A 13,001-nucleotide genomic window follows, 5' to 3' on the forward strand; every position below is an offset into this window, starting at 1 on the left:
GAAAAAGTCAGGGTTGGGTTTGAAACAGAGACTTTCCGGTCAGTAGCTTAGCTCATGAATATCTCCGACCAACCACCAGTCAACGAGCGATGAAAGAGCTAAGTATGGTGCGAGTGATGCCAATAACGATGGAACGATAGGTTTGTTGGATTGGATGGCGAACCCGGGGGACAATAACGACATCCAGTTTCCTACAAAAGCACCACTGTTTGCGAATTGTTTACATGCTTCCATGCAGAAGCAAAATATCCACGCCGGTGTTCACGTTGCCTATGTGTGACAATATGTTTACAGGCTCTCATTTAGCCCCATACTTAATGGCACGTGACAACAGTCAGCGTGAGCCTGCTTACCTTGATATACGTACCCATCTTTATATTGGCTGATTCGCTAATCAGTGCGCAACGCTGTTTGAATAACTCACGTATCTCTTTGTTGTAGTACATCACCGAGGGCAATCCATGTTACAACAAAGCGAGTGCATATCGGCTAGCACAACTAAGTCAAGTACATTGTTTTCTTGGCCAGCATCCTGCAGAAAAATTCGGCTATCAAAGATTACTACTCAGAACTTTGAAATACCGGCGATTAAAGTGCATGCTCACATTGACGAAAAGTTTACGAGCAACTAGCAACAACTGGTGCGGTTGGCGAAAAGAGTTAAGAGATTGACAAACTGACAACGAAAGCCGACGTATTGAATTTCTAAAAATCTATGACATTGAAAATGAAATCCCTGGGCTTTAAAAACAGGTGGAAGAGGTGTGGACATAACACACTACGCACGAGGTTGCTGAAAGCTATTCGACAGCCTGATGTCTTTCATAGGGCTCATCAGGTAGGCGCAGTCCCCCCAGATTCCGTCAACTTCACATTCCACTCGAACCTAAATTGCACAGAATCAGCGAAAGACACACTCAGTTGCATACCAATTTGGTTTCGACGGGACACTCACCTGCAACCCAGATGAATCTCTCGTTTATGGTGTTTTAAGATGGTCAGACAAGGCGAGATGGCTCAGTGGCTAGAACGCGAATTTACTGACCGGAAGGACCTCAGCCTCTCGACTTCGCCTGTCTAGGCTTGGGCAACCTGGCAGTATCCCAGCCCTCGTGCTTCCTTCTGGTTGCATGGCGGATAGGCACGGAAAGGGTGCTACAGCTGAACGAGATGATGGTGAAAGAAGTGCTTTCGTATGATGGCTTCGGTCTAATGAAGCGCATAGTGGACGGCTAACCAGCAGTTGTTTGTAGTGAATAAGGCGTCGGACTTTCCATTTGCCTCGCTCAAGCGCGGACACGTTCACCTGTTCGAACGTCAAAATTCAGATGTGTTCAGCATGCATTGGTCGAGTAATGGTAACACGCTCGCCTGGCATGCCAGTTGTGCGGAGTTCGAACCTCTTCACTACCAAGGATGATGAGCTCCAATAAGAGCGAAAATCGAATTAAGTGTTTTCCCCCTTCAAGGTAGACTCACCAGAATGATTGTGCTAAGACAGGAGAACGATTTTTCAAACGAATGTGCCTTCTACAAATCCCGCAGCCACAAACAGCTAAATATAATGATTGGGAACGGTACCTGGACAGCTAACGAAGCGATCAAAACTCACGCATTTAATGATAATTTGTGATCCGGTGAGCATGGTGGCACCAGTAGGTCTGAATGTCAAGTTCATATTTCAACGTCTTTAAATCCGTTTGGCGTAAATAAATTAGAGATATTGCGGTAAAATTTCCAAATTCGTGTTAAACCACGTTGGAACTCGCACCAGAAGTTTATGCCTTACATCCTCCAGGCTCTTATGTAGTTTGGCCGTCTCGCTTCTGAAACAAGTAGTCTATACGACACTAGTTGCATCAGCTAAGTCTGTGACTACTCCAGAATCGCAGCTCGTCGCGAGATGCGTGACACTGAGCCAACAGCCGATAATCATTCAGCTCTAGCACCCGTTCGGTGCCTAGCTGACATGCCACCCGAGGGGAGCACGAGGGCTGGGATACTGCAAGGTTATCCAAGCCTAGACAGAAGAAGTTGGGAGGCAGAGGTCGGATTCGAACCACGGGCCTTCCGGTCCGTGGTAAATTCGCGCTCTAACCACTGAGCCATCTCGACCCCTATATGACTGTGAATGTGTCCTCGTTAGTTCCAGTCGGGTTGCGTTCAGACAGGCTCGCTTATCTTTCTACGTAGCACCAGAAATGAAGCAAGTGTTTTCCTAACTTCATTGAGAACCTACTACGTATTATTATTACTTTGTATGATTATTTTGCAGAAAACAACAAGTTGGCTCAATGCTCCAGAACTCACATTCAGGGGAAGTTTATGCAACTGGCGGGAATCTCTAATACGGTATTGTTAGAGTAGCCGTATTTCTTAAGTCATAATGATTTCCATTGGCCACCAGAGTCTCAACAAAGTGCGGACTATTCGAATTCCCACCCCACCAAGATTTCGAACCATATATTTTGTAGTAGGATCGTCAGACTATTCCGCCGGGTTTTACCAGTTGTTTTAGAAGTCCAGGGGCGTACAGACCATCCGAGTTCGGTACCTTGTCGGGTTGGAGGAATTATATATCGGGCTGGACTTCTTGCTGGCATCAACAAGATCTGATCCCGATGAAACCAACGGTTCGCTTGGTCGAGCCAGGTGCCAAACGGCTTGAAAGGTGAGAGCATAGGTTCCATTCAACCTCCAACTAGTCTTTATCAACAGCACCACTGTGCGTCTCCAGTAGCTTCTCCGACAGACCAAGTCACGATATTAATACTGAAACCCAGTTAATTCGCCTTGCTTCGACCTGTTTACTCACGAGAGAAGCAGTTCGATAACTCTTTCGGGAAAATGGGCTGATTAGAATCAAGTTATGTACACCAACAGGTGTACACAGGCAGGTACGGCAACCTTCTATTGAGGTTCTCCACCAGTAAGTGACGATCACATTATTCGATCGGGTCCGTGATTGGTGGCCTGAGCACTCGTGCTGAAAGTTTGTACTGGTCCGGAACAGACAGCGGTCAGCACAGAAGTGAAGAAGTCACCTTCCTTTATCCATATGCTGAGCTTTGAAACCGAATCTACCACTCGACTATACCTCTTCGGGGGGTCATTCGTCCAACTTAGGCGTGCGTTTCACCACCAGGATGATCATATCCATTCTTGTTGCTGACAAGAGCAGTTAGTCAATGAAACCTATCTGCCTCAGCTTCGGAACAGAAGTCTGACACAAATAGAGACCGTTAATAGCATCTAGCTAAATTGATCTTAATTGAACCAGACAACCGTTCAGTGAAAAGATGACTGTTTTCTACGATGAGATCCAGTGCTCTCAGCCATGAGGCTGAGCGCAACTCCCACACCCACTGAATAAGGATAACTGGATAAATGAAGTGAAATTTGAAATATGTGAGCTTGTGTAAAACGGCTTGAGATGCACAACTGAAGTGAGGACTTGTACGCGCGTTTCGAAGGCAACATATATCCGGAGAAAGTGGAAGCAAGGTTTCATAATCTGATAGAAAGTACGGACATTGAAAGCTGCAACGTGGATCTGATCTTCTGAGTTAAGTATAGGATTATTTTGGTTTATTTTGCTAGGCGATAGGGGAGACACGGAAAAATGGTGAGGAGACTGTCAGAATGCAGCGTTTGATGGGCGGGGAAGGTGGCAGAGGGTCAGGGAACGAATGATACTTCCCGGGTTCCCAAGCCATGAAAGGCCCGTGGTTAGAATCTGACCTCTATCTCTCGACTTCTCCTATCTAGTCTTGGGCAAACTGGCAGTATCCCAGCCCTCGTGCTTCCTTCGAGTAGCACGGCGGCTAGGCACCGAAAGGGTGTTGGAGCTGAACCATTTATTTTACATTTTACTAGGCCAAGGAAGAGAGTTTGCTTGGGGTACCCTCATCTCTAGTCTTTGATCAAAAAGGGAATGGGTGAATGTAGGATTAATTATCCGGTAAGCCTGACTCACAAAGCAGCGGGTATTCGGGTTAGGAAACTCTGTCCAGAGTCACTGATTCAAGAGACTGACACGTTTAGCTGCTGCGAGAGGCGCCTATCCGAAGGGGGAGGGGGGAATAAGGAACAGATGTCTCACTCTTGATGTTACTGCGCATAGAAGATGCACGTGGGGCCATTTCGGGCCCTTGGTAGGTCTTGAATACGTCTAGACCATCTCGGATAATTGGACGGTAGTCACAATCAGGCGTTGGGTGCAGTTACTGGGCCCGTCCTTCCTCGTGAGAAGGATATATTGCTGTTTTCATGAATATCGATGTGCTGGTCACCTGAAGGAAACACCTTACTGCGTCCACACTCCCATTGAAGAGGACAATGCGAATTTACATCCACACCGCCTCGTATTACGGTTATTCCCAGTAGAAGGACTCGCTGTTCTTCGTCCAGCTGATCCCATTTAGCCTCCCTAAGGCAGTTGCACCTGGTCGAACGGAATTCCGGCCAGTGTAGATCGCGGAGTCACTACAGCACTCCAACCCAACAATCACAGCAGTCAGTGTGCACCTGTATGGCGATATTCTAAAAGTCCCTTATTCCCGTTCCACCTCTCGATGCGAGTTGAACAATTTCGCAAAGACCAGGAATGCTAAATCGGTTCTTACAGCTGACAATGACGATGATGATGATAGCTGACAATGATGATGATGACGTTGATGATAATGATGATGAAATAAGTCCAAACAGCACACAGACTATTGTGGCACTCAGTAATTAAGGAGGACGTGCGCCCATCCCAATGATTCTGCCTGTGGATTCACACACTTCTCGCCGATAACGTGCAAGAATGGCATGCAGCTACTCTCAGACTGAATTCCGGAGTAGCTTTGGCTAAATTAGATCCAACTACTTTGATGTGGCGAATCAATGATTGTCATGAGTAGAGAAAAAGCAGGTCGTTATACTGTGGTACTCTTGCGGTGCATTACTGCCAGGCAGTCGGAAATCAGTACAGGATAGAAAGATGCCCAATGAAGCGGAAATGAGAAGTGAACTTGGGCTACTAATGCTTTGGTGGCTTCAGTTTTGCTCGTAAAAACCTGAGCTGAGTGGAGCTCTCCACGATACGCTTGCTGAGAGCGTTAGTTTATACTAAAAAAACCGGTGCATAGTGTGATAATGAGTGCGAAAACTGGTTGCTCTGTGAACGAGGGATTTGACGGCTACAGCATGAGTTCAAAAACCGTTGCAAAACAGATCTTAGACTGTGGTGCTCTTGTGGTGCATTACTGCCAGGCAGTCGGAAATCAGTACAGGATAGAAAGATGCCCAATGATGCGGAAATGAGAAGTGAACTTGGGCTACTAATGCTTTGGTGGCTTCAGTTTTGCTCGTAAAAACCTGAGCTAAGTGGAGCTCTCCACGATACGCTTGCTGAGAGCGTTAGTTTATACTAAAAAAACCGGTGCATAGTGTGATAATGAGTGCGAAAACTGGTTGCTCTGTGAACGAGGGATTTGACGGCTACAGCATGAGTTCAAAAACCGTTGCTTACAGACTACACTAAAACCAAGTCGATGCTGAAACATTTAGAAGTACTATTTCCTCTGTATTGGGAACCATCAACAACGCAATTCCCATGGACAATAGGATGATCCCAACCTGCCGCTTTTCAATCAGCTGCTGATTATCGCACTCGGCCACACCACCTCTGCCTCTCGACTTCCCCTGTCTAGGCTTGGGCGACCTGGAAGTATCCCAGCACTCGTGCCTCCTTCGTGTGGCATGGCAGCTAGGCACCGAAAGGGTGCTACAGCTGAACGATTTACAATCGGCTGAGCAACACGATTTAGTTGCACGCAGATAGGACTCTTCAATCAATAAATCTACATCGAAAGGTAAGGGGTATCGACTGGCCCATTGCGTGGCGACTTCTCAGATGAACAGACTACTTCAAAGTTTTTTCATACTAACACTACAAACAGCAAAACTCTTCTACAGAGACCGAGTGGAAAATGGCGCATCCAGACGGCTGGATCCTGTAGGGGAAATTTCGATGAAGTCAAATCTAGCTTGTCGTTGAATTTGGATCCAATCTCTATGTTCAAGGAAGGAATGGTGTAAATCCTAAACTGGGGTCCAACTTTCTATGGCTGCCTCTCTAAGGGCGCTAACAAGATCGACTAGTGGCAGTCACTGCAGAGAGCTGGTCGACATAGAGGTGCTTCAGTGTATTTTACACGTTAGGGAACAGAAACAGCGAAAACTGAGGAGGTCCGACGGCCGCCCCTGGATGATACGAGCAACACGGAATACGAACCTGTGATGAAATTCACTTGGCATGACTATGCGTCACTGACATAGGCTTCACCATCCCTAACCGGTTGAAAGAAGCACCACAGACATCAATCCTAAAAATAACTAAGTCACTTGATTCTTAAGCAAAGTCGTATCTCTTATCTTTGTCCTCACTGACGTAGAATTACGGTGTGATTTAGTAACACCATAGAGTCTGGGCCGCTCACTGACAAAGTGCGCAAATTGGGGTCTTATCACCCTCCTGGTTAGAAACCGTGCCAGGATAATTTGAGATCATTCCCATTTACAAGCGTGCTGACGTTGCTTAGACGGAATTTATAGCTTCGGCTCCAGGTCTTGTGGTTGACGACATGTTGTGGCGTTACGCAGGGGGTTAGTAAAAGGTGCAAGCCTAACATGCACTGCTGATAGCACATCATACCCAGGTATGCGTGACTTACATTGAGACGAGTCGTTAGTTCTTCCATTTACGCAATTTACGCCTTTGTTTATTTACCTGTCTATTGATCAGATGGTATTTAAAGATCATCCTGGTTCAAACTAATGTATTCCAATAGGTGATGAGAGCGCCAGAGCAAAAGAATCTCCTGTTTCGCCCGAGAGAGAGAGAGAGAGACAAGCTTCAAAATTTCGGAGCACACTTTCTGTTCGTCGCAATGACCTTCACCTTACATTGCAGCATGTATCACGTGATTCTATCACACACATGTTCAAGAGAAATACACCGAAACCATCATTATTGGCGTGGGAAAAATGATGAAGTAAAAAACACATTTCGGATAAACAATAGTAAGTCAGCGGAAAGACCGACTGGGGGTTATGGCTTTTGGAGTTCCGGTACCCATAGTTCGGAATAGGCCGCGACATCAGACAACTACTCTGGCGCGTGATGTTTCATGTGATGCTACACTGAATCGTGTGACTCGAACTTACGGCAGTGAAGCATCAGTGCCAACGCTGATGTTGCTGTCATTGGTGATGATGATGATGATGATGATGTGACTCGAACCAGTGGGTAGACAGGAGCGTTTCTTCACAAAACGAGTCCTTAACATTATCAGGCATATCCCTGTGGCTGACTAGGTTGGTGCTAGCAATTTGTCATTCGTTCAGTCGTAACGGGGAAGCTACGTTATGCACAGTTGATCCCCACTTTGGGTAAATACCTGAAGCGATTGGACACAAGAATTCTGTACTCGTTCTCAAAGTTAATTTCAAGGGACCGGTCAACAGTGATTCTTTATGGGGGTCACAGTTAATCTTTGAACTGGTATTTCCAAAAAATACCAACTGCACTCAATATTCCACCGCGACTGCTCTGTCAAAGACAGTATTCCGCTCAACAGTGATCACACTACCTTGATACTGACGGTACAAGACAGGGAATATCGAGCAGAAAGACGAATCTTGCGGCTGAAGCGAGCTTCCATAGACTTTAGAAAGCTGATCAGAATACTTGTGTTGCATCATGTCGGTCGAACTTTCTAGTTCACCCTGTGTAACTCCACTAAACCGCTGTTTGGTCATCATGTGAAGTTCAAGTTCGGCTGGTGAGTCTAAGGCCATAAGGCGAAACCAACAAATGCGGATCTCGCTTCGAATAATGGTGATCATAACCATATATGTAGAACAAGTCGTTCACTTACGCCAATTAGAATCGCTCTGTGGGTCCAAGAACGCCGGAGGTAGTTGCAAAAAGCGGTCCAAATCGGCTGGATCGCAGCTTGAGAGATTTGTACCCAACGAAGGATCGGTGGTCAATGTAGTAGCTATGGTCGTGGTCGGTAACACGTTGGAAATGGCATCACGATGCTCAATGTGGATGTTGGGGGCAGAGACGGAGAAAACTGTCGACAGTCGTTGAATCACGTCCGCTTGTTGAGGAACCGCAGCTCGAGAATTTGGCTGTGTGAACGCGAACGGGTCCCGACTGGTGGTGGTGGCTGCGCTATTGCAGTTCAAAACCCCACGGTTGTGTGGCAGCGGATGAAGAGGTGCCAGACACTGAAATGACACAGGGGAAGACACGAATGAGTAGTCTAAAAAAACAGAGGAATATGCACGCTGAATAGGCTTATTCTGGCTTCCCACGGCGTTTACTTCTACCTACTCATGCCAAGCTAGATCGGCCAGGGTTACACAGTTCCATGTTAACCTACCAGCGGTCACCATCCGATACAGATTTACCGAGCCTAACCATTGGGCGAGATTTTTTTTAGGCTTTTAACCCTCTACCGAACCCCACCACCGCACCAAACAGTGGATGATGTGTTGTAGCTCACCAGCCAATGGTGCCATAGCGTGCCCTGCCTTCCGTTGTTTCAGTCCTTCTAAAGTCCCATAATAGCTCTACTCTGCGATGTTCGGATCACCTTTAGAATCAAGTTTTATATTTTACATTCTGAGTCACCACCAAAAATGATGCTGATTTAGTCGTAAACGAGTGTTACGCAACTGAACACTGAATGCCAACATGACAGTCTGTAGGGGCGGATATAGGAACTAGCCGGAAATTTACACATGGTTACCAGTTTGATGTTCTGGTTAGGATCCCTTAAACTTCAGTGCATTCGCTTCTCGAGAGTCAACTAAGCCAGTCAAACGCAAAAAGGAATCAGCGAGATAGAGCGTCCCGCGTATGGTCTCTGATTACTGGAGGTAAGCGTGTGTCACATTCGGAAGACCGATCCACTATAATGGAGGGATCTGTGTATTTTCTAAAATACAATGGACTAGGAACTGCTGGTCGGGATCAACGGTGACGAGAATGTGTTCGAGAAACAGGTGAGTTGTATCACATATATGGCTCAAAACACATCTTTTGTACGCATTACCTCATTGGCTTGTATTCTATCCACCATCAGATTGGGTCCGACTGATTGGTAGTGGCGTTCAGATGGGATTCCCACTGTGCCCCAACAAAGGCAACACTGTGGGTCAGCTTTTGGAGAAACTGATTTCGAAAAAGTCTTTTGAAATAACCTTGATTTCTCCACGGCAGATGAACAGTGGAAGATGAGGATCAATGAACCCAACAAAGGCTTCTTAGACCCACTGCATTATAGGTGCGCAAGGACGAGTGATTCACGGGAACCCATTTCATCAGTGTGGATAAGCTCACAGACATATCAAAGTGGAAAGCACACAAAGATTGACTATAGTCAAAGCAGTGTCTGCTGGAAAAAAACAGCAGAGTTTTTAGCAACCCTGTGAGTAAGAAGGAAAGACTTTTCAACTGGTCTGGCTAAGACCGATGGACGGCAGATGTCCTATTGGCACGTCCGTTTCAGAATGCACCCGTGATTCCTAACAAACGACAGGAATAACCAGCGCAACGTACTGTCAGTAGACTTCTACAGAAAAATGAGAATATATACACTCAATGGTTGGTTAAGTATAACCAACACATAGACAAAGAGTCACGCTGTCAAATCGGGTTATACAGACTCCACTCAACTCCTGGCCATTGGTTCGCTAAAAAGACGACAGGCATTTGACAACAAGGATTATTTCGATCAAGTGGAAGATGAGCACATCGTCATCATCATCGCCGACAGCATGAAATCAGTTTTCAACAATGTTGCTTCGCTACCGAGCACGATTGTATCGTGACCAGTAGGACAGCGGCCCATGGCTATGCGAAGTATCTGATGACAAGGCGGTTAGAATCAACTAAACACTAAGACGGCATAGTCATTGGGTTGATGATGGATTCTCGTTTAAACGAAATCATAAAGCGGACTCCGGTGCAGCGTAGCTCTACCTCTCCGAATCGCTCCATTTCTGGATATGCACCATGCTTGGTCGAATTCCCCCCGATTCATTGGGGTATAACAGTTCAAAAGTGATCGATACACCGAGTAAAAGCGGGATTAATGATACCATAAATATGAATATGCTAACAGGGTACTTCGAAAGAAAACATCAAGTTACGAGCCAAAGCCACTAGTTTGTGACATGGTAAGCTGCCGAGTTCAATTGTCACTCTTTATGTGTGTGTGATCACAAGACTATTCTTCAATCTGACGATTTTTTTTATCAAATATCTGAGCAAAATCCACTTTCAAAGATCTCACAGATGGCTCACCAGATGAACTTTAGTGGGTGCCAATAAGGTTACCGTTCGTGCGAAACACGTCTCCGATACTTAGGTGCACACCACTACAGCATAGACAGTGCCATCGGAAGTATACAGCGTGGAAATACACGACAAGTTAGGTGAACAATTGGGGGCCGATTGTCTGGACAGATGATATGTGCATGCCGAATAAAACTTCGGAAAAGAGTGAAAACGATGTTTGCAAATGTGTGTGATGGAAGGAATCAACTGATGTTAAACGGTATTCAGTTTGCCCATCCGTCAGTCGCACAATTCAGTCGGAATTAGAGACGCAACAATTGTTTACAGACGACATGGTGCATAGGGAATGAAAGGATTCACATTAACACCAGTGTCACTGCGCCGAACGCCTCACACAAAGACATTTCGATCGGTGTGTGATGATGATACATACATTCTATCGGAAATGGCATATGCGCAAGTCTAATGGTTTGTGTCACGTGGACCAGGAAGTTTAGGAGGAGTGAATTACCAAGTAAAAGCATGTGATATCACGCTAGTGGTAAATGGATATGGGAAAGTCAGCTACTGATGGGGTGAAATATAACTAGAAGTTGGGTGTAATGTGGAGAATATAGAAAAAAACCCATCGACAGTCCCATATTGATTACAAAGCCGTTCGAAATAACCCATGAAGATGTCTGTTAGTATACAGCTCAGAGTTTCACCATGGGAACATGATCTGTTTGTCTGTCATATGTGTTGTCAAAAGGAAACTGAATAGTTATTGCACATGGTCTGAGTAGATAACAGAGCTTACTTGCTCACTGAAGCTGTTACGTCTAAGTTGCCTTACGTGGCGCAAATCGTGAACTACGGTAATGACACTAGATAAGGACCCTTCGAGTAAAGGGGATTTGGAAGCCCTGAAAGCGATCTGAATGAGATGATGTTGGAATAATCTCGGTAGTACAGACAGCGCAGATTACCGTTAGTTTGTTCACTGATCTGGGCGATTTGCCTACACCATTCGTTTGTTCACTGATCTGGGCGATTTGCCTACAAATGTTTCCTCGCCACCTGAGGTGGCACTATCAGTGTCTCGTTACGGAGGAGAATTGTGCGTCAGTGGTTGTACGTTGAATAGCTGTGCGTGCGTTCAGGAATGTGCTGCTTGCTCGTCGGGACTAACCTTTGAGCATGGCCAACCCTCGGTCTGAATTCTCTAAGAGAGCCAATCATCGAAATAACAAGCTGGGAAGGAGCTAATATCAACCAAGGTCATGAGGCAGGACCAAGAGGACAGAGGCCGCCGACTAGGGAGCAGGAGAGGTCAAGCTCAAAGAACGATCGCGTGGCCACCGACTAAACAGGACACCGGATAACAAACCAACCAATAGAACCGCCCGATCGAACAACCAATAGGAGCCGAATGGTAGGCCCTGCTAGCAACACACACGTGCCACTCAAGTCATAACCACTAACTCACGGCTACCCTCCACTCCACTCACTAACAAAACACATTCACAATGCCACCTCGATCGGTGTTGAAACGCGTGCAATCAAACTACCCAGCTCAGCGAACAAACTAAGGATCGGAAAAGCCCGAAGGGGATAGTTGAGGCGACTGACCATAATGCAATGACACACATAATGACACGTCTAAATTCAGTCAAGCTGAAAGCGGGAAAACTGACAATTTGAACCGATAGAAAAATGCCGACCTGGGATGGTTGGTACATGAACTTTAGCAACTTCGTACTACCGAGACAAACGCGAACTCTGACGCGTACGAATCAACAAATAGGAATTTGCTTTGTCCAAGCTCTCGAAAAGGAACTGACACTCATCACCAACGTGTTGAGACGAGCTGAATATCCCAAAAGCTTGGAGCAAAAATCAGTTCGTCCAATCACCATGACAGACAGAAGTCTGCAGTGCTGGTCAGAGTCAGCTTTGTAGGTCTTTTGCAACAACGACTCCGCGACGCTGGCGCAAGAGAATTGCCCACTTGAAACTCCAAGGTGGGATGCATGTTCACATCCAGAACATAGGTAGAGTTGCAGCTGTAGTGGACTGTTTTCGGCTGAACAACTGAGGACGATACAAGACCGGATCTCTCTTTGGATTACAAGCAGGGTCACCAGGTCAATCAGAAGTACCCTGGTCACACTTGGTCCACACAGGCCATGCTTTCTACCCTATCAGTGTGTTTTACGTCATCTCATTGGTTCAGTAGAAACCAGCGAAATGGAAACAAAAGCGTTGCTTGGCAACGGCTGAGGCTGCTGTAATACGCTTACGCAATCCAGCCTTGTGTCGCCAAAACCGCTCTGCACCAGTGCTCAGCTTGCTTTGGTCCAGTGATGCCACACGACAGACACACACACACACACACAGAGCGACACGCACAGTACCAGGGGCACAGATGTGACGTCCAATTAATTGGTTGACCTTTCCGTCTACTGGTCAGTTGGTTGTCCATACAAAGTGCCTACAGTGTTGGACCTTATCATCTACCTTTTGCCATTTCAACTATGCAACTGTTAAGAGTCAAAGACAACTTGCTCGTTAGTTGTCGTTTTTGCAAAAAGAACTAGTGACTCAATCAGTCGGATTTTGAGAAGTAACTCAACACCAAGACATTATCTTGTAGCTAAAT

At 46.1% G+C, this 13,001-nt stretch overlaps 2 protein-coding genes across 2 annotated transcripts in view; one reads left to right on the forward strand and one right to left on the reverse strand.

The window, feature by feature from the left end:
* T265_02714 (hypothetical protein) overlaps window positions 1-13,001 on the reverse strand; it is a gene marked incomplete at both ends in the record, with an annotated part of 59,853 nt that overhangs the window by 7,000 nt on the left and 39,852 nt on the right. Inside the window, 2 exons of the mRNA XM_009167029.1 lie at window positions 1,042-1,209; window positions 7,926-8,283. Coding sequence (XP_009165293.1) covers window positions 1,042-1,209; window positions 7,926-8,283 — 526 coding nt within the window. The remainder of the gene's footprint in view (window positions 1-1,041; window positions 1,210-7,925; window positions 8,284-13,001) is intronic.
* T265_02713 (hypothetical protein) overlaps window positions 1-13,001 on the forward strand; it is a gene marked incomplete at both ends in the record, with an annotated part of 41,259 nt that overhangs the window by 5,454 nt on the left and 22,804 nt on the right. The gene's annotated exons all lie outside the window — the stretch shown is intronic.

The sequence above is a fragment of the Opisthorchis viverrini genome (assembly GCF_000715545.1).
Source record: "Opisthorchis viverrini unplaced genomic scaffold opera_v5_35, whole genome shotgun sequence".
Lineage (NCBI taxonomy): Eukaryota > Metazoa > Platyhelminthes > Trematoda > Opisthorchiida > Opisthorchiidae > Opisthorchis > Opisthorchis viverrini.